The sequence below is a fragment of the Rattus norvegicus genome, chromosome 1 (genome assembly GCF_021556685.1).
Source record: "Rattus norvegicus strain SHRSP/BbbUtx chromosome 1, alternate assembly SHRSP_T2T, whole genome shotgun sequence".
NCBI lineage: Eukaryota > Metazoa > Chordata > Mammalia > Rodentia > Muridae > Rattus > Rattus norvegicus.
In genome coordinates this window covers 212,229,475-212,251,353 of record NC_141534.1, presented here as the reverse complement: position 1 = coordinate 212,251,353, position 21,879 = coordinate 212,229,475, and the positions used below count along the sequence as shown (strand labels likewise).

The window sequence follows — 21,879 nt, the reverse complement described above, 5'->3', positions numbered from 1 at the left end:
AGTCCCCACAGGAAAGCCAAAGACTAAATCCTCACAACGTGACCCAAAACATCACACAGAGATGGCGCAACTCTATTTTGGGGGCAAACCCCGGCATAGAAACTGGTATTTAAAACCCTGAGCAGCTGCTAGGAAACAGCGGTCCCAACCCCCTTCTCCAAAGCGGCTGAGTATATTTTAATAAAATGGCGTAAAAGATAGGGTGGGGCTGTGTGTGTGTGTGTGTGTGTGTGTGTGTGTGTGTGTGTGTGTACGCGTGGGTGTGTGTGTGTGTGCCAGGTTGTTTAACAAACACACAGTCGTTAGCAGGCAGAACCTTCATATTTATTTTATGTCCCATTAGGGAACAGTTAGTGGCTCCTTTGGAAGCTGGCTGGGGTTGCTTATTAATATTTTAGATTGCAATTGTGCTAATAGAGTCATTTGCTTGTATTTTTAACAGCTCTAAAGATAACAGACATGTTCTATTTTGGAATAGGCCACCCGGCCACTCTGAAATTATGGAGGGTTTATGTATACAGTGACTAACAGAAAGCTATCAAGGTACACCACTTACCCCGCCCCAGGGAAGTGAGGACCACTCCCCCAAATTTTTCCATCCCTGCTAAAAGACTCCTGCTGGCTACAAGAGCAGGGCAATGTCCTCTCTGCTCTTCAGGTCATGGAAGCTCCACTGTTCTTAACACTCCATCTGTGTTCTAACCCAGCCACCCTTCCTGATACACCAGCTCCCCGTCCACTAGCCCTTCCACAGAAATTAGACTTATGAGTCAAACCAGTCCTGTCGTAGCCATCATGGGACCAGAGCTAAGCTTAGCAAAATGTCTTTGTCCTGGACTTGGGGTCTATAAGGACATTAGGCCTGTGGTTGCCAGGGAAAACGTGAGGGCCAAACTGACCAGAAGAGGAGGCCTCCATGGAAAGCTAAGGGTCTGGAGTTAGAAAGCCCTCCCTGGGCAAATCAGTGTGAGCACCTGGATCCAGCTGTGCCTGAAGATGATCAATGGAAGACTTTTCAACTAGCGAGGCTAATAACTTTTCTCAGGTAAAACATGGCTCGCAGCTTTTGCCTCCAGTTGAAACAATAAAAGATGGAGACTTGACTTGCCACTAAGTTTGAATGGGGCCATGAGAAGCAAAAGCAAAACGGAGCCAGAGCCCGTTTGCATCTAACCCCCTGTGAGCACCAGGCCTGAGCTCGACAGCACAGAGGACCTGGGAGCCATAGGCATCTCAATCCTATGAAGACCCTCGGCCTCTGTGGCCAGGCTGTGCTCAAACTTAGAGATGTGTCTGCCTCTACCTCTGGAATGCTGGGGTTAAAGTGTGCAGCACCGGGCCTGCCTGGCCTGCTATGCTTTTATTTTTTTTAAGATTATTTATTTATGGTTGGGGATTTAGCTCAGTGATAGAGCGCTTGCCTAGGAAGTGCAAGGCCCTGGGTTTGGTCGGTCCCCAGCTCCGAAAAAAAGAACCAAAAAAAAAAGATTATTTATTTATTTATTTATTTATTTATTTATTTATTTATTTATGTATTTAATGTGTGTGTGTGTGTGTGTGTGTGTGTGTGTGTGTGTGTGTGCATGCATGCGTCTGAGTATGTTTATATCTAGTACATGTGTTCAGGTACACACAGAAGTCAGATGTGGATATTAGATTCTCCTGGAGCTGTGACCTACCTGGTGTGGATGCTCGGAACAGAACCCAAGTCATCTGCAAGGGCAGCAGGTGCTCTTTACCGCTGAGCCATCTCTCTGGCCCCACCATGCTGACTTTTAAAGACAAAACTGCTTTACCTTTTAAACAAAGATCTGTGTGTTACTCCAGAGTCATGCCTCTGGGGCTTCCACACCCTCAGGTTCTTGTCTTCACTGTAGCCTGTGCTGGATCTTGTTGAAGGGAAGTAAGGAGAGAGAGCTTCCTTTGGTCTACAACCATGGGCTCTGGGAAGCCAAATGTGTAGTTCAGGTTCTCCTGACCTCCTTCTTGGGGTACACAATGGGGTGATAAGGCCTGGGATTGCTTTAGGGATCAGAGGAAAGCCAGGTAAGACATCTGGGTCAGCTGCCATCCTAATAAGGCTGTTTTAGGGGAGGCTGCTGTTCATATTTGGGTCAGAATCTTTGTCACAACAAGGGAACAGTTTTTATAAAAAGAGGGGCACAAAGGGCTCACTGTTCAGACCCCCCCATTTCCAAAACTCCCCAACTCAGGCAGCCCTGAGAGCCTCAGGGACAGTTGGCTGTCTCAGCCCAAGGAAGGGGCTTGTCCAAATGATGGGATGTGGTGCAGTCACCCCCACACTGCTGGGCTTCCAGCCATAGCCAACCGGCTCTCTGTGTTTCTGAAGGAAGCACTTTAATTTGTTGAAAACAAGAAGCTGGCATCCCTGGTACAAGAGGGAACCTCCATGTGCATTTGAGCAGAAAGGAGGAACTGGAATTACAGTGGAGCCATCCCCACTGCCTACAGGAAGCGCGAGACCCACGGCTGCCCCTTCTGAGTCACAGAGTAGAGCAACAGCCCATCAGACAATGCAAGCATCCCATGCTCCGGTGATCATCACCGGCCCAAGCTTTGCTTCTAGGGTGTGTGGAGAGGGACCCTTGAATCAGCAAGAAATAGACTGATGACCCGAAAGATAAATGGGCCAGAACCTTGAATTGATGCTGGGCAGAAGAGGGGACTTACCAAGTGAGCCCTTAGCATATTTTGGAAGTAAGGTACATAGCAGCTTCCGGGCGTGGCGGTGCCCACCTATTACCCCTGCCCCAACATTTTGAATGGAAGGAAGAGGGGCTGCTGTTATTGATGGTACCAGCTGTGGCGTGGAGTTTCTGCCCCAGCAGTCCTCTCCGGTGAGTCTATACCCACTATAGGATGCATCGGAAGGGAAAGGCTTGCACTCCAGGGGAAAAGTCGATGAGCACAGAGGCAAAGGTAAAGTGACCTTCCCAAGGGAGCCTGCTATACCAAGAGGAGAATTGGAGAACCAAATGAAAGGTCAGGAGTGCACAGAGCAGTCTAGGGGCCTCCTGGGAAGTGGGGAGCACTGGGCAGGAGCAGGAAGGGAGTAGAACTCTCGATCTATGCTCATAACAGTAGGGCTCCCGAGCTGGAGTGCCAGACTTTGTTGGTATTATTCCTCTGTCTTTGCTTTAACACTTTGGTCCCTACATGATCATTATCATGTACCTCAGCACAACCATCATTAATATCATTATTAGCACTGTTATCATCATGACCATCATCAGTATCATCATCACCACCATCATTTATATCACCAACATCACTATCACTATCATTATCACTATGACATCACCATGGCAATTATCACTATCACCATCACCATGGCGATCATCACTATCACTATCACCATCACCACAACCATCATCATTATCACCATCACCATGACAATTATCACTATCACTATCACCATGGCGATCATCATTATCACCATCACCATGACCATCATCGCCACTACCACCAGCAGCAGCAGCAGCAGCAGCTTCATGACCATCATCACCAATGACATCATCATAGCACTAGCTGAACACCAACACCACTGTCAACTACATCATCCCCACCATGGACAGCACCGCCATGGGCATTATCGATGTTGCCGTGACCATCATTACCTCCTGACTGCACAACTCCACGGCTACCAAATCTTGTCATCACCCAGGGTGACTGATGTTCTGTAGACCCTCCAGCCTTCTTGGTGAAGGAACAGGCCTATCAATATTCAGGTGCTGGCTCGGTACTTATAAGACACACACCTCTCTGACCCTCATCTGTAAAATGAGGACCATTACTTCATTTATTCCCAATCCCCAGTTTACCTTGAAGATGACAAGAGTCACTTGAAAGTCTAAACCAAAGGCTGAAGGGCTGCTGTGATAATATGAAGGCTTGTAGCCATGAGCTCTGGAAAGGTCCCACACTACATGGCTGTGAGTGATACTTAGTGACTATTGTAGACAGTGGAACACAGTAATCAAGAGAATGGGTAAACCCTAGAAACTGATCCAACACTGACAGAGAGCTGGCCCAGGGCTACCATAGCTGAGGAATTGCCTTTGTTATTAAGGTCACACACAGGAAGGACAAGGCACTGGCCAATTTGCCACCTGTCAGAAGTTCATGCAGTATGCAGGAGAGGCCCAGGGTAGAAGATCAACCATTGCATGATGCATGGAATCAGGAAGTCAAGTAGTGTTCTGAGAAATAGATGAATCCTTCAGGAGCCTCACTCTAAGACACCAGAAAAGATCCTACAGGGGACCATGAGAAGACAGTTCAGGACTCAGACATCTAGGTTCAAATCCCATCTCAGACACTTTAATCCATGTGATTCTGGAAGCTTCTTATAGGTTCTGAAACCTGACAGGCCCTGGCAGGATACATGACTCATAGCACCTCAGATCTCCCACCGGAGCACCCATGACTGAGGCATGGTTAAGAATGTGGTACCTTTTACCCGAGCTCTGGCCATCTGGTCATCTGACAACCATTCCTTAATGATAGCTCTCGGGTAAACAGATTCTTGTGTCTTTGGGGCTGGGAAGTAGACTCCTGATGTCATTTCTCCTCTGGTCTCACATGACCGGTGATCATCAATGGTTAGGAATTTTGTCTCAGCAACTAAACTCTGCTGGGGAGAACTAGGGTTGGCAGACAGTGTTTTCTATTTACATGCAAGATGCATCATGGGAAATGACACACATGTGTGTGCTGGCTTCCCATACTGTTTCATTCCCAGAAACCAAGTGCCAATTTTGGAGTGCTTTCTTTTTTCGTGAACCAGGTTTCACTATATACTCTAGGCTGATCTTGAACCCACCGCATAACCCTCACTGGCCACTGAACCTGTGACCGTACTGTCTCACCTGAGTGCCTAGCTTACACGTGTGTAAGCTAAGACTGGTGGGATTCATCTTAGTTTCTCATCCAAGAGCCAACTCTAAGGCACCCCTGCTTTTAGCTCCCCCTTAGAATTCAAAGAAGGAAGGGTCCAGCTGTCACTAGTCTGTCACTTCTAGTCAACAAGCAAGAAGACTGACATCTCAGTAGGTGAAGGAGGTCTAGGGTAGGGAATGCAGTCCCATATGCTAAGGTAGCAGGCCTATTTGTTACAGCTGCTGACATGGTGCTACCTGATACAGGTGTGAGGCTTGAGATTCTAGACAGCAGCTGGCTGGTTTCCTGGTCTATTACAACAGCACCCTTCCATAGATAATAGAAAACCACTGGTAGTCACTTTGTCCTTGGCATGTACTGTGTAGGACTAAGAAGTGCAAGACGCTATCCTGACTTGAGGAGCCTACTCTTCAGGAAGATGGGAGAGGGACATGTATACACTTAAACAAAAGTTTCTCAAGTATTGTTTGCCATGCACATAGCACTGTAGTCATGGGCTACTCTATGCTGCCAACATGGGATGGCGTGGGAGAGTAAATGAGAGTTTGCACACTGGAACACGCTGCTCTCTCTCAGTCACAGAAAATGTAAACCGATGATTGTAATCTCCATAGACCCTTCATCATCACAAGACATATGGAGAAATCTACCCAGAGGCGTTAATAACCTCTGCAAGGGAGGTACGCTGGTTAATTCTGTGTCATCTTGACATGTGAGAAGGTGACCCCATAAGATTGTGCTGTGGGCAAGACTGAGGAGCATTTTCTTAATTAATGATTGATGTGGGAGGGCCCACACCATTGTGGGCGGTGCCATCCCTGGGCTGGTGGTCCTGGGTTCTGTAAGAAAGCAGGCCGAGCAAGCCAGTAAGCAACAACCCTTCCATGGCGTCTGCATCGGCTCCTGCCTCCAGGTTCCTGTCCTGTTTGAGTTCCTGTCCTGACTTCCTTGATGATGAACAGTGACGTGGAAGTGAAAGACAAACATACATGCAGGCAAAACAGTCACACGCATACAACTAGAATAACAATTTTAAAAGACACCAGGGCTGCCATTCATTTTGCTATCGGTCCTCAGCCTCTGACAAACGTCTTCAGGTGACAGAAAGACTAACAGGCAGAAAGCGCCCTATGTACACACACCTCTTCTTGTTGGAGTTCAGTCCTTGACCTACTTTCCTATTCTGTGGAATATTCGAGAGTGCTTCTACTTTGCCATATACAAATACAAAGGGCTTCCACAGCTCAGACAAAGCTGACCTTGTGTGGAAAGAGCTGGCTGGCTGGAAACACTGAAACAATATTTGAACCATCTTTTGGATTCTATGCATATTCGAGGGCTGCAGCTTTCCAGTGTCAAAAAAAAAAAAAGCTACAGAAAGTACTATGAAAGGGGGAAAAAGGATAAATTATACTTCATTTAAAATTTTAAAACCTTCTACTCATTAAAAAACACAATTAGAGAACAAAAGGCAAGTCACAGACTGGGACACACATTTACAGAAGCCGGGACAGAGCAGTAACGAACAGGGTCTGTCCAAGAAAATCACTACACACCCAGCACAAGAGGTGAGAGCTCCAGTTAGAAATGGCAACACAAACCCTGCACAGACAGAGACCTCTCAAAAGAAGTTTTGCACGTGGCAGCCACGCCTGCAGGAAGGGCTTAACCACCAAAGTCATCAGAGAAACAAAATGACCTTCACGGTAAGGAGCAACTTCCCAACCACCAGGCTGCCATAGGAGATTGACACTGTCAGAGGCTGACTCCATCAAATGCTGGTGTTAGGGCAGAGCACCTGAAGTGTTCCAGCACTGCTGGTGTGGGGATGAGTCAGCCTGGCAAATCGGACAATTATGTCACAATCCTCCCTCCCTCCCTTCCTCCCTCCCTTCCTCCCTCCCTCCCTTCCCCTCCCTCCCTCCCTCCCTCTCACCTCCCTCCCTCCTTTTGTTCTTTCCATTAATTTTGTGTAAGTAAATATTTGTATGTACAGATGTATATCTACACAGGAGTACACACATATGCAGACACATGTAGAGGCCAGAAGACAACCTCTAGTATCCTCAGCAATGCTCTCTGCCTTACTTTTGAGGCAGGGTCTCTCACTGGCCTGGAGCTCACATACTGAACTATGCTGTCTAGCCAATGACCCCCCCCATCTTTGCCTCCATGGTGCTGGCATTATAGGCATGAGCCAGCACAGCTGGCTTTGGTTTGTGGGTTCTAGAAACAGAACTCAGGTCCACAAAGGACGCACTTCGCTGAGTCATCTCCCTAGGCACGTGTAACAATTTCTTAGGAAACTAAACATGTTCCTATCATGTGACCTAGCAGGTTTTCACCTAAGGAAGTGAGGAGAACTAAAACCAGATATCTACAGAGAGACTTGGATGGAAATGAGCCCAACAGCTTAGTTTACCTCAGCTCGTGCAGAGGAGCTAATCAGCGATCTTCAGGAAAGTGGAGTGCACTGCTCGCATAAAATTACAAAGAAGGGAAGGCTATGCAGCAACATACAAGGCACCACAGTGAAGCATGGCAGACATCCGCTGGGTGCAGAAGTCAAGACTGGGCCTGGAATCCAACCATAGACATTGTTACTCTGTGGTGACACAATTTAGAAAGCTGCTTGTCTCTGGAGGGATGGGAGGAATGGCTGGACAGCCATCAGGGAGGATGTTACAGCACCGTGACAAAATTATGAGCTAATCAGTTTATAAGGAGGAAAGGTTTACCACTCACTCAGGGATGCTGGCAGGACTCGTGGCATTACATCACACAATGGTGATATTGGTCACATCTGTCAATGACCTTGGAGCAAAGGATACTCCTCACCCAGCCAAAAGATGCTCATGTCCTAATTCCTAGGACCTGGGATGTTACCCTATTGACACGTGGAAGCTTAAAAGATTAGAGATGGAATTGGAGCGGCTTTAGGCAGCTTGGACCTCACCTGGCTGGGCCCTAAAAGTGGTGGCAGGGAGGGGAGGTGAGGGTGTTCTGAAGGATGCAGGTAGAGAGTGACCCTACCCACAGCTGCCATCTCAGAAGTGAGAAGGGGCCACAGCCAAGGATAAAGCCTCCGGAATCCAGGAAAGCTGAAGACAGATTCGCCCGCTCCAGAGATTCTAGATGGAGCCAATCCCACTGATGCCCACTGAAGCCAGGCTAGATCCCCGAGTCTTCTGAATTCTTCACAGCAGGGGGATGAAGGATTTATGCTGCTCACAACACTACTTGGTCAGCTTTTTAGGATTTTTAAGAGGCACAAGGACATGCAATTCAACTCTTTCTCCTGTGCTCAGTAAGACCTGCAGGTGCTCAGGAACAGGTGACACAGACTCATAAGACATCACTGTTCTGACATAGGTGGAGCAGAGTGGCAAGATCCATTCTGTTTCCAGACTGCTCAGGATGTGAGGATGGGCCCCAGAGGAACCCGGGAGCCAGCACCAACCCAGGTATACAACTCTGCTTGATCAAAGATCCACTGTGTGGATCGGAGTGAGAGCCTGGAGCCCCACAAGGAAGCTCATCATTACCCCTAAAGTGCTTGCCATAGGATGAGTGTCAGTCTGGCAGGCTCTACTGTGTGTAAGGACACTGCCAGCAGGGGCCAGAGAAGGCTCTCCCAAGGTCAACAGGAAAGTAGGGAGAGCTGTACTTCACCTAGGCCACTATTCCATAAGACGGAGAAAGCAGGATGACCCAATGACCCCTCATGTGTTTCTCAGGGTTGACCTGTCTAGATGTAGCTCGCAGAGCATTTCCAACAAAAAGCAGAGATTGGGGCAGCCCGGCCGCTCTGAAGATAAGTATGGGAGGGCAGGAAGTGACACCCCTATTCCAAACAGCAGGGCTTTGAGGAGACAGGTGGTGAAGACAGGGAGCAGAGAAGTCTCTGAAAGCCAGAAAAGCAGCAAACAGATCCTCCCTCCCCAGAGGGAAACTGGGCCCAGACCAGGGCTGGAAGGGGATTAGGCATTAGGACAGACCAGTTGATACCTGGCGACTAGTGTTCCTCATCCAGCAAAACCTGCTCCTACCACCCACTAACCCATTGCCCATCTGCCAGCCTCTATAACACCACTTCCAACCTTGCCTTTCAAGAGCTGGCTGGCTGGGCTGGGAATACAGTGTGCACAAAGCTCTGAGTTCCATCCCTCCATCCCCAGCATCATATGAACCGGTGGTGTATGCCTATAGCCCTAGCACTTGGGGCGGGAGACAGGAAGATCAGGAGTTCAAGGTCATCACGACCTATAGGAGGAATTAGAAGCCAACCTGGGTGGGCTACAGAAGACCATCTCAACAACAACAACAACAACGAACACTCAAGCCTGGCATGGGTGTGGTATTAGATCGCACATAACACAACCTATCAGCTGCACCTGAGCAGCTCCACAGTGGGAGGTTAGGACACACAGACCCTACTGTCTCAGGGCCAAGTTCTCAGAGAGGAAGGGTTCTGAATGCCCGTCAGACTGCAAAGCCTGGCAGACGTGAGGGAGTCCAACAGTGGGCGATGCATCACACATCACGTGATCCTCCCTGGCCCAGGTGACCTGACCAGGGCCCAGGGACTCCCTTTGGAGCATCAGACAGGGAACCTCAGAATATATCATAAAGAGCACATCTGAGCCAAGTCACAGGCCCACACGGACAGCACAGCCAGTATCTGCAGACGGCATGTGACTGCCTTTGGGGGTGCACAGGCAACTCAGGAGAACTCGCAGGTAAACACGGGTCACTAAGACGTCCCTTCTGTCCAAGTCTCAGGTGTCTTTGCTTCTTACCCAGGTCATTTCATATAAGTGGCCACTGGTATCATAGTCAGCTCAATTCCTTTTAATCAGAAGGCTTTCAGCCAGGGCAAGTGAGGAGTAGCCCTAATGCATGGAGCCAGGACAGCTTTGGCGGTGAACACTGTGTGGTACTTCCCAGGGAGGGTCTGGACAGCTCCGCCCTTCACTGGGAAGCCATCTGTATTCTAACACACCCAACCAGAAGATAGAAAAAAGACATTGACTCAGCCTCAGAATCTCCCGAAGGTGACAAGGACCCAAAATCTTAAATCATCTCCGGGTTTGCACCAGACACACCACAAGCTGCCCCTTTGACAGAACCTGAGCTTGTCAAGTGCTTTTGGTTTGGACAGAACCTACTGGAATACAACCAGCCAAGTCATTTGCAATGATACAGGGAAGCCCTGCTTTTGTAACCTGGCCTCCTTCCACAGTGTGGCTACAGCCACGGCACTTGCCACAAACTCCAGCTGAGCAGCCCCACCGTGACACGACCTGTGAGGTCACCTTACCTGCTTGGCTGTCCCGGGGCTTACATTGTACCTCCTCCACACACTCAGCTGGGAACCACCCGATGTGGCCACGGGCGCTGCCTTCCCAGAAGCCGCCCTCGCCGATGCTCAGAACTGGAGGTGACAGAAAGGAGAAAGGCATCTATCAGAACAGGGGACAGATAGGACCAAGGAAAGGATCCCCAGCAACTGGGCACCAGGCCCTAGGTAGAGGGAGTGAAGCCTTCACTGTCAGCAGCTTGGCAGAGGAGGCCCAGTGGCCTTCAGAGAACAGTTAAGGGGGGAGGGGGAGCCCCAGCCCATGAACCCCTCCCAACTGATGGGTGGTGGTGGAGAGTGGATAGAGAGTCTTTTTTTTTTCTTTTATTTTCTTTGTGTGTGTGCTTGTATATACAGGCATGTGCATGTAGGTGCCGGAGGACAACTTTGGATCTCATTCTCAGTGACACCATCCACCTTATCACTCTTTTAAAGTGTGTGTGTGTGTGTGTGTGTGTGTGTGTGTGTGTGTGTGTGTATCCTGTAAGTATATGCATGCAACTCTTGCATGCCTGATGCCCACAGAGCCAGAATATCAGATACCCCAAGACTGGAGTTACAGATGGTTTTAAGTTGCCATGTGGGTGCTGGGAATGGGATCAAAGTCCTATGACAGAGTAGCCAGTGCCCTTAAACGCTGAGCCACCTCCCCAGCTCTGAGGACTAGTAGTAGTAGCAGCAGTAGTAGTTGTTGTTGTTTTTCAATAATTTATTTTTTTATTCACTTTGCATCCAGTCCCCACCCCTACTTCCACCCTTACAAATCCCTACCCTCATTAACCTGTCTACTTCTCCTGAGAGAAGGGGAAGACCTCCCTTGGGTACCACCCCACCCTGGGACATCTCATCCCAACAGCAGTAGGCACATCCTGTTCCACTGAGGTCCTTGTTTTTTAATTCTGCTGCTGGCATGAGCTAAAAACCTGAGATATCAGGGGCTGGGGCAGGGCCCTGAGGACCTCACAGCACACCCTAGCCCCATTAAGGTAAAGGCTTCCGTTATGAAGACAGCTGTGATGACCTGTTCAAAATGGCATGTGTATTGTCTGAACACGGTTACGTGAAGGAGTTTGTGACCCTGTCCACACATCTCAACTTGTCTTTAGATTACTTGAGGCTTGAGGCCCCGCGGTGGAGAAAACGAGATCCAAAGATTTGTTCGCCATTATTCTGACCTCAAATAGCAGATAAAGATCTACCCAGCCTGTGGTTTTGAAAAGGACGGAACGACAAACTCTAACTTTGTACATGCTTGCCCAATAATCTGAGGAAATGACCCAAATAAAGTGACAAGCCACTTCTCGACTAGCTGATACCATCATATTTGCTTGAAACAATTTCCTCGAAGCATGGACTGGTGAGTAGTCCCTGCCCCCCCACCCCACACAGCTCAGATGAAGGTCAGTTGGCCCAGCCTCCCAGCTCTGGACCCGAGAAGCTCATCTTGGGGTGAGGTCCTAGGTTGTGTTGTGCAGTGAGGCCCACAAGGACACCACATGCCCATTCTTCAGAGCCTTCAGTGGGTCAACCCTGATGCTTCAAAGCGCCCAGCAAGAAGTAAGACGGTAAGGTCAGGCTGGCAAGGTCAGGCTGGCATTCTCTTCTGCCTGGGATCTACCATGCCATACCTTACCTGTGCCACATGTGACATGGTTGTTTATCACTGTGCCTCAGTTTCCTCACTTGTCAGAGAGGAACACTACTTAGCTCATGCTGCCACTGAGTCAACAGAGGCACACGGACGCCATCCCTGCTTGTGGGCATCCTGCCACACTGCCTGCTCTGAGGGATCCCTGCATGCAGCTTTGTAGTTGATTCCCCTCAAGCACACAGTCTGGGGGTGTCACCAGGATGAGGCCCTCAGAAAAAGCAAACAGCTTGTGAATACAGGCAGGTGCACAGAGAGGTGCCACTTGGTACTTTAGGATTTGCCATCTCTGCTCTCTGGAACATTTTAGTGACATGGGGACAAAGAAACAACAGGATGCCAGTGTGAGAGTAGACATGTCTGTGTAAGAGTGGGCGTGCCAGGGCTGGGGATTTAGCTCAGTGGTAGAGCGCTTACCTAGGAAGCGCAAGGCCCTGGGTTCGGTCCCCAGCTCCGAAAAAAAGAACCAAAAAAAAAAAAAAAAAAAGAGTGGGCGTGCCTGTGAGGAAGTGTCTTACGGAAGTGGGTGTGTCTGTGTGGGAGTGGCACACCCTGCCTAGTAAAGACTGAGTCAGGCTCAGCTCCCTTGTAAATCAGTGCTTTAATTCAGAATAGCTAAGATTGTTCTCCTTGTTTAAGGTGATGTGTGAAGAAGAGGGAGTCTCTTTCACATGTCAGAACAAGAAACCGCACTGGGCTAGAAGTAATGAGCTTGGGCAGAAGAGGCTCGTCAAGGCCAGACCTGGGGGCAGAGAGCAGACTTGGAAGGCAAGGAACAGTTGTCACTGAAGGCCCTGGGAGAGTCAAGGAAGAGACAGTACTTCTGACGACTAGAAGGACAAAGTGAAGACACTGCATGCCAGGCAACCCTCCAGAGAACGGGCACTCTTAGCACCCAGAACCTTCTAGAAGAAAGGACCTTCCTAACTTGTCTCGGCACAGCATTGTAAGTCATGGACAAGAACAAAGAGCTTTCTGCCTACTTTCTACAGGTCCAGTAGCCAGGCAACAACCACTACAGGGGACTCCCCTCTACAGATGTGCAGGGGTGGAGTTTCCCCTCTCAGTCTGGGAGTGAAAAATCAGCCGGCAGCTTGGAGGGAGGGCCTGAACAACGTCTTCCTGCTTGGGGCACATTCCTTATACATATGCCATCTTTAGCTTGGATGTAGCCTGATGTTCAGCCACCCTGACCTCCTGGACAGCCAGTGGTGCTGCCTTGAGGTTGCTGCCCAGGATTAGCAGAGACTGTATCCAGCTGGCTCCCAGCGCTACTCAGGCAATGTTGAACAAGCTGGGAAAGTGCCAGGGACCTGTTTACTCAAAGCTTTCTCCAAACACTGTCCACGCCTGGCAATGGCTCCAGCTGCTCGGGAGAGAATTGCCATTAGGGGCACAGTCTGGGGAGGACACGTTTGCTGGACACAGGGTCCTGAGAAGTCTTCAGAACCTGAGGTTCATGAGCCCCTCGGCCTCTGGCCTGACTATCTCAGTTCCACATAAGTGGTCTAAGAGCCACACGGTGACACTACCAGGTCAGACAGATGGAGGCCTCCCCCACTGCATCAAACAATGCCCTTCTGCAATCTGCAAAGTCAGGAGATGTGAACTGTACCTCCAGAGGCCACAGCACAGATGTGAGCAGCGCTATGCAGAGCTATGGCTTTCTAAGTGCCTGCTATATCGGTAGGATTTGAAATGGACTCTGATCCAGGGAGGGCCACAATGTGTGTGTGTGTGTTTACGTGTGTGGTATGTATACATGCAGATGTTCGCCTGTGCATGCATGTGTGTCCCTGGCTGTGTGACCGATATTGGGTATCTTCTTCATTCACCTCCTGCATTACTTTTTGAGACAAGGTCTCCCACACAACCTGGGGCTCACCAATTCTACTAGACTGGCGGGTCAAGGGGCTTCAGAATCTACAGTCTCTGTTCTTGAGAAGTTGCGATTCCAGATGTGTGCTGCTGTACCTGGCTTTTTACACAGAGACTGGGGACCTGAACTCACTTCATGTTTGTACAGCAAACACTTTATAGCTGGAGCCCCAGCCTTAGCAAGGATGTTATAAGCACCAGTTAGGATGGGTCTGAAGAAGCTGTCAAGGAGGCAGCTGCCCAGATGCCTGCCCTGTTACACCTGCAAAGTCTGCATCCCGTGTGTCACTGCTGAGTCTGACACACCATGAACCTGTGGTAAGACCAGCAAATATCACCTGCTTGTATAGGAAAAGGGCCTGACCCACAGCTGGGTTATATTGTTGAAATTCAGAACCACATCTCATGTAAAGGTTTAAACTCCTGCATTAAACCATACTTGCGTAGTCCAAGCACCTTATGGGCGTGGTGAACAGGGATTCCACTAGACCCCAGTGGGGAGAACAGTTCCAAAGCCTGCTGCAAACAGCCACCATCATCAGAAGGGGCTAGACCTTGTTAAGGGGCAGCCAGGCTCTGGGGGATGCTCTCTAGCTTGAGGAGCAGGACTGGGAGCTTTACAAGAGTCCCTGTCTCCCATATCCTGGTCTATCCTGGGCAGAGCACAGTCCCCACTGCTGGGCCAGCATTGGAGGAGGGTATAGAGAAACCCCTACAGTGAGAGAAGCTGGAAGGACCTGAAAGTTGAACCTGGAACCCCAGACCTTGAGGAATGGTCCATGCCGGGGGAAGGGCTGATAACCAGAAAACAAAAGTCAGTGGGTGTGGGAATGAGGCAAGCAGAGCATGTCCTTGAGAGAGAAGACAAAAGCGATGGATGGAGCGTAAATCTCCCCGCACGCGCTTGCTGGTGAATGATCAGACGGGGATTTTTAAAGCGGTGTATACGCCAAGCCATGGTGTTGGTGTTGTAAAACAGCACATGTTTCCAATGAATAGGAGCCCCAGCAGAGTCCTAAGGAGGCGCCGCAATGAGAAGGAAGCAATTTAAAGCACACGCTCAGAAAGTAAGGAAAACATAATTTTTGAAATTATGAACCTCGCGGGAGGAACGGGATGGGGAAAGGGGCTTTCGGAGGCAAGAGTAAGTGAACTTGAAAGGGAAGCGAACAGGGCACCAAGGACTTGTTAGTGCAGAGGCACGGAAGCCGGATGCCAGGGTCAGGAAAGGATGGGGTACACGCTCTCCAGGCCCTCACAGGAACCCCAGGTGAGTGACAGAAAAAGAAACAAAGGTGTCCCTTGCTGTGGGCTGAGCAAGGGTTGGATGGAGGGAGCAGCGTCAGAATCCGCTGGCCACTATTTCACCTTGTGTCCGGTGGTGGGGCCTGGCGATGCTGAGCACGTGAAGGACCCTTCTTGCTCTACCTGTGAGCTGTACCTTCTATGTGGCTCCTGAGGTCCCCGCCTACCCCTCCTCCAATGCCCTCTGTGGCCCTGAGGCACAGGCTTTGAAGTCACTGTCCACCTCCTCTCTCCACACTGTCATTATCTGTGTTTTCCCAATATCCCTCAGACTCCTTTCACCTACACATGAGTGATCGCTGGCTCCCTAGAACCCCTGGAACAATACTGAACTTCTTGGCTTGTTCCCAAAAGCCCTCAGAATTTGCCTAGAGAATTTATTTCACCTGGTTGATTTCCTCTACACATTGAACCCACACCTACACCATGGGCTGCTCCAAGCCCACTTTCTCATAAGGTTTTCTGTCTGGAAAGTGGCTTAACTCATTGAGCCCCACTTTGGCTCATCCCTGTACTTACCACAATAGATCCAGGAGTGTGTGGGCATTTTCCATCCATAAAGGCTCAGCAAAGGGGACACTGAGTCAAAGGCACCAGTGAGAGTCACTGTCTCCCTCTCAAGAGTTGTGGGCCTTGCTGAACTGATGCTTTGGACTCTGCCCCTGCCCCAGAAGACTCACCAAGGTGTTTCATGGAGACAGAGAGGGCCTGCCTTCCCCAGGAGCAGACGACAAAGACTGACCTTTGACCCTGTCGCCTCGGTGAAGGGGGATCTCGCCGTCGACTTGGGGTTGGTATGGCTTGATGGCGACGAAGAGTCTCCCAGGCACCGCACTATACAGCTTCCTCCGGGGCCCTGGGTACTCAAAGGTCGAGAGGGAGTCCTTGTTGGCACCAGGAGTGAAGGGCGACCTGAATCAGGCAACACAAGAGAAGAGAGAAGAAAGTCATACTTTGCCAAACATGGCCATTGTGGTCTTCGAACACTGAACTGAGACTGGCCTTTAGTGGTATGTGTGCAGCCAGACAGCAAGGACATAGGTAGGTCAAAGGGCAGTGACTCGAAAGGACCCAGTGGCTATACTGTTGGGCGCATCCCCACAGAGGTAAAGCAGGGTCTCAAAGGGACATTTGCACATTGTGTTCTTTGCAGCAGCATCCACAGCCCGGGTGTGCACAGATGGATACTGGATGCACAGCATATGACCACCCATGCAATGGGACATCATTCAGTCAGAAAAAGGTATCCTGACCCGTACCACCACAGGAATGAGCCCTGGAGACACTATGCTTGACGAAGGCAGTCCAACAAGGCCATAAACTGTATGATTCCATCCTTATGTGGTCCCTACTATAAAGTCCACAGAGACAGAAAGTCAGATGGAGTGGCAGTAATTCGCAGGGACAGAGTTTCTGTTGGGATGATGGAAAGTTCTGGAGACGCATGGTGGGAACAGCTTCAGGACACTCAGCTCAGTGGCCACTGATCTGGGCACACACAATGGTGAAGATAGGAAAGCTCATGAGTGCCTTGACTACAACAATGAAAACAAATTGAAGCCTCGTCATCGGGGAAGCCCTTGTCCTGTTTTTCCAGCTCACTGTGAGCATCCGTCACGCTGGTAAGGATACACGTGGAATCTTTCACACAAGTGCTCATGATCATGGGCAGCCTGCTGGCCACTCCCAAGAGGACTTTTCTTTACATCACTAATTTGGCACTGAATGTGTGTCCCAGGCCCACCTTCCCTCAACAGTGGGAAGCCTTAATCAAGACCAGCAGTGGGACAGGCAGGGTAAAGGTCCTCACATGGGTCACTCTGCGGTGTCCTCATCACGAGGCATTGGAATTCCAATGGGTGATGAACTGACTGTCATATGCTGGGACAAGTGCTCACCCAAGTTCTAATCAGGGACAACCTCGAGAGGACCTCCTGTCACTCCTCTCTTCAGAAAGGGGAGCTTTGGACACGAACATGACCACATTAAAAAAACATGTCAGGATGTCAGGACAGCTTCACAGAGCTTCCTGCTGAGAAAGTAGCACCTTCACAATGCTGGAGCCTTCCAACAGGGTACTGCCGAGGGAAAGAGTGGGCATTTAAAGCACAGGAGAGGGTTCTGGGATGGGAATCACGTCTGAACCTAGATTAGGAGCCCAAATCCACAGCTCTGGTCTCTAAACCTATGTGCTGTGCCCTCTAGGTCTACAGAAGTGGCCTCCAACTTCTTCTTGCAAGGAAATGAAGGAGCCACATAGCACAAGGACCAATGAGGAAACTGGAATGCAGGGGAATTTCTGGAAGCTGATGGGATGCTCTTTGATTCGTTAAGGTGAAGTTTTGTCCTAGTTTCAGTTCTGTCACTGTATAAAATGCTCCGACAAGAAAGCAATACGGGGGAAGAAGGGTTTATTCGGCTCACGATTCTAGGTCACAGTCTATTACTGAAGGGAAGTCAAGACAGGAACTTCAAACGGCTAGCTAGTCACATCCCCTCTAGTCAAGAGCTCAGAGAATACAGCTAGCTAGCTTTCCTCTTCCCTTATCCAGCCTAGGAGCCCAAGCCTGGAGAATAGTGATATCTGTGTCTCCCCACACACTTAAGGGAGTTAGAAGAAATCCCTCACAGGCAAACCTACCCAGACCTACCTAGGCAATCCCTCACTGAGACCATTTCCCCAGCTGCCTTTTGTACCATGTTGCCCATGGGTGTAAGGGCCCTGTGGTTTGGGGTGCTCTGTTACATTTGATTGTAGCTCTTACTTTATCTGGTCAATAGGGAGATGTGTTATACATTACATCACTGGCCTATAAGTTCTTACTTTTCTATCTGGCACGACTGTGAGAACTAGCCACCAGACCCTGGTTGACGTCTTTGAGGAACCCAGTCTACAGATGTGAAATTGGGGCTGTGGCATGCTAAATTTAGGCCCTCGTTTGGAATGTTGGTGAGGATGGATGAGTACTGAATACACAGGGCCTGCCTGGCCTCAAAGCTTGGATCTGCCCTTCATCCACGTGAAGCAAAAAGGGAAAAAAGGTCAAGCATCCTGGCTTCTTCTAGCATGAATGCAGGGCCCTGTGGCCACTGAGGGAGGTAGAAGGTTGTTTATAGCTGGGGCTCGCAATGTACACCCACACATCCCCAAGGTTTTCTAAAGCATAACCATGGATACAGTCGTCAAAGAGTTATAGAGGTACAGGTGCCTGAGCGGGCCATGTGACCACCGGGATGGCATCTGTAAGGTGGAGATAGAGGACAGAACACGCCTCAGCCCTTTTATATAGCTTCTCCTTGTCTTGCCAGCCACATCTTGGGTCTTCATAGATCCATCCATCCAATCATCTATTCATTTTCCTTCATATCCATCCACCCATCCACATATATATCCATCCACCTACTCATCCATCCATCTATTTATCCATCCATATAGCATTCATCTATCACCCATATAGCCATCCATCCATCCATCCATCCATCCATCCATCCATCCATCCATCCACTCACTTATCAACATGTCCATCCACTATCCATTGTCTGTCCGTCTATCTTGCTATTGCCAATCACCTGTCTATTCACTCATCTGCTCAACTTACTGCATAGCTGAATTCTATCTCTTCACTCACATACCCAAATTTTAAGAGACACTGCTCGAATCCCAACTGACCCCTTCATTACCAGACACTAAACAAATCAGTGGATCTTACAAAGTATCAGTTTGCCCATCATGAGTGACCATGAGGACACATCAATAGGAATCCACTCCACACAGTGCAGTGTTAACTGCAAAGCAGGTAACAAAATGCTGGGGCACTCTAGCTAATTCAAGCCAGTGCTTGAATGCTATTCCTCACAGAAGTCAATGTAAATAAACATAGTCTTGGGTCTCTTGTTTTCTAGCCCACTCTACAGAGAGCTAGCTCTGTGTCATCATTCTGGAGGCTCAGAGCCTCCAAGAACAGGGGTAGGGGGATCATTGGTCATGAAGCAGGGTACACACACAGTAAGGCTCAGTGGTGATGGGTGGTCCTGTGTGGGTATTGGAATAATCACTATTAACTTGAACTTCATGAAGTGCCCCAAGGCAGCAGGCAAAAAATTGAATCCATTTCCCAGATGAGAGAAGGGTGTCATGAGTAATGACTTGGCATGGGGGTCAGAGCCACCCTCGCATCTTGAATAGGAAAGACTGTACCTCAAGGGAAGGCGTTTTATGACCTGTGCCCTCCTGCCCAGGGGCTCTGCTCTCCTTATAGCATCCTTGAGCAAGAGCAGAGCCATGGCCTCAGGTAAGGGGTAGCCTCAGACAAGCAGGCCCATGAGGCTAAGCTAGGACACACAGAGTAAGAGAATGGTTCAGCAGTTCCCCTGCCGTGTTTCCTTCATGTTCTGGCCAAGAGCAGCCGGATGGAGCACCAGCTGACTTTCTCTAGGCCAAGGATTAGATTGCTGGAGATTCGGTACTAGAAAGCCAATGTTCTGTTCTGTGGGGTGACTGGGAAGGACCATTTCCCAGCTACCCTGTATGAACAGGAACTACCCCCACACCGAGCTCCCTCCATTCATTCACTCTTCATCGGTTACTCATTCATTTATTCACAGCTTCCCAGGTGGTCCACCACAGGGCAGCTCACATCTGAGCACAGAAGATGGGAGAAGCCACAGAGGCTTCATAGTGAACTGGAGTGGACTCCAACCAGGTAATGTTGCTGCTGAGACCAAGGCAACACCAAAGTCAAAGTCTCAGTGCACACAGGCTTGTCTGAGCTAGGGTGAGGGTCAGGCCGTGCAAAGGAGGCCACAGAAGGTGTCTGAAGGAACACACAGCCAGGTGGAACCTAGGGCACCATGGCTGTGGCTGTAGGGTGGGACCGGAGTAGTGCAAGGACAGAGGTGGAACATTTGATAAGGAGGTGCTGTGGTTGGTCTTGAAAAGGTATGGGGCAGGGCTGATGTGTAGAGTAAAAGAACTCCAGATATGGTCAGAAGGAGTCACCTGGCAGAGGCCTGCTGAAGTCAGTGTCTTTCTGGGAAAGATCTGGGATAATAGAGGCTGTGAGAGCTCCTAGCTGGGGCTGGGGCATAGCCAATATCATATCCAGCAATTGGGCCTTGGACTCTGGCTGCATGACCACCATCATTGCTATGTCTACAGACTCAACACATGCCATCCTGTTCTTTTCTGGCTATTTAAGACTTAGAGAGAGGAACACCAAACCAGCAAGCACGCAAGGCTTATGCCAGACACCTTACTTTACCCTGCCCCCAGATACCCATCCCTAGAAGCTATGACAGGGACAAGGGCTCACCATCGTTCAATAGGCCCATCACACTGGCACAACAAAGACGGTTATGGAGGGGCATAGGATACAAGGTGCAAAAATCAGCCTTCAGTGGGCAGATTCACTATATCGCTGAAAGTGAATAGAGCGAAGGGCCCACCTAACTCACAGGTTGGTAATATAATACCCCTACTGTGCTGACAGTGGAGGAGTACCTCCCTTGTCTGGATGGCCAACAAGCCCTTAATGGCTCCAAGTGGGTGGGCGAAGGTTCTGACCATATGCAAGCTCAACTCCAGGGCCCTCCACCCTGAAATAATGGCTGCTCAGTAACTCCTGTATCCAGGGAGCTGCAGCCTGCCAGAGCAGCCATAGAATGCTGCACTCTGCAGACTACATGAAGAGAAGGGTTGTCTGGACCTGAATTCCACAAGCAGCCAGGGTGTACCTGCTCCTACGGAAAATATCTTTCACTTGGCTCTGCCTCCCCCAACCATAAACCTGGTAGTCTTACCCACATCACTCTGTTGGTGTCCTTGTGACATGCTATCACACATTAGGTGACAAGCAGATGTCTAGGGAGATCTAAACTTAATATTAAAAGACACACACACACGCACACGCACACGCACACGCACACGCACACATACCCTCCCCCTCTTCTCCTATCTCTGTTAACCCAGCCTAGGGATGAGGATAGAAGCCAGGGGAGGGAGTCCTTTCCTCTCTTTGCTGAGGTAACCATGTCTTGCTCCAAAAGTACAGGATTAGGTGTGCAGGCCCCCATGTTCCTACAGACCCAGAGAGAAAGAGAATATATGGGTGGACAAAGCATAGAGCCACAGGGCAATCTAATCGTCACCCTCAGATCCATGTCTGCTAGGCTGGAATGCACAGGCAAGGTGGTTACCCCAGAATCTACTAGAGCAGGGGAGATACCAGAGTGGCCTGTGATTTCTGCAGTCCATGGCACATACAGAATGTTCTAAGGTCTCTGGCACCGTGTTCTGCAATGTGAGGTCCTTGTCTCCAATGGGTGTCCTTTTGTGATAGCAACCGAGGAACTGGCTTTTCCTGGGGGACGGATGACGATGATGTCACCATCCTCACCTCACGACCTGAACCTGCAGAGGTGGGTGGGGTTGGAAAGGGCAGCCTGTCTCACATGGATGGACACACTAGAGAGGCCTGTCTTCCTAGGGATCTCCCCAGACCCTTTGCTCCCTGTCAAAGCTAAAGTCACTTAGGACAAATGAGACAGTAGTGGACCGTCCCCGTGAGGAGTGCGACCAAATCAAGGTCACCCTGTGATGCTCAGTAATCTTCCACATCTGGACAGCTGAGAGAGGGCCTGGGAGTACTGTCCCAACCACCTCCCAGGATTCCCATAGGGTAAATGCAAGTCTCTGGGGAAGATCTCAGGATTGTGACTCAGCTGTGCCTCCACGTGCCACTAGAGGGCGCCGCCTCGGGAGAGGTGAACA

At 49.7% G+C, this 21,879-nt stretch overlaps 1 protein-coding gene across 9 annotated transcripts in view; it reads right to left on the bottom strand.

The window, feature by feature from the left end:
- Positions 1–21,879, bottom strand: part of Shank2 (SH3 and multiple ankyrin repeat domains 2) — a 443,362-nt gene that overhangs the window by 220,471 nt on the left and 201,012 nt on the right. For all 9 annotated transcript variants that reach the window (XM_087605433.1, XM_087605682.1, XM_087605374.1 and 6 more), the window contains 2 exon segments: positions 15,853–16,022; positions 10,241–10,354 (listed from right to left, as the gene is read on the bottom strand). In XM_087605433.1, coding sequence (XP_087461559.1) covers positions 10,241–10,354; positions 15,853–16,022 — 284 coding nt within the window.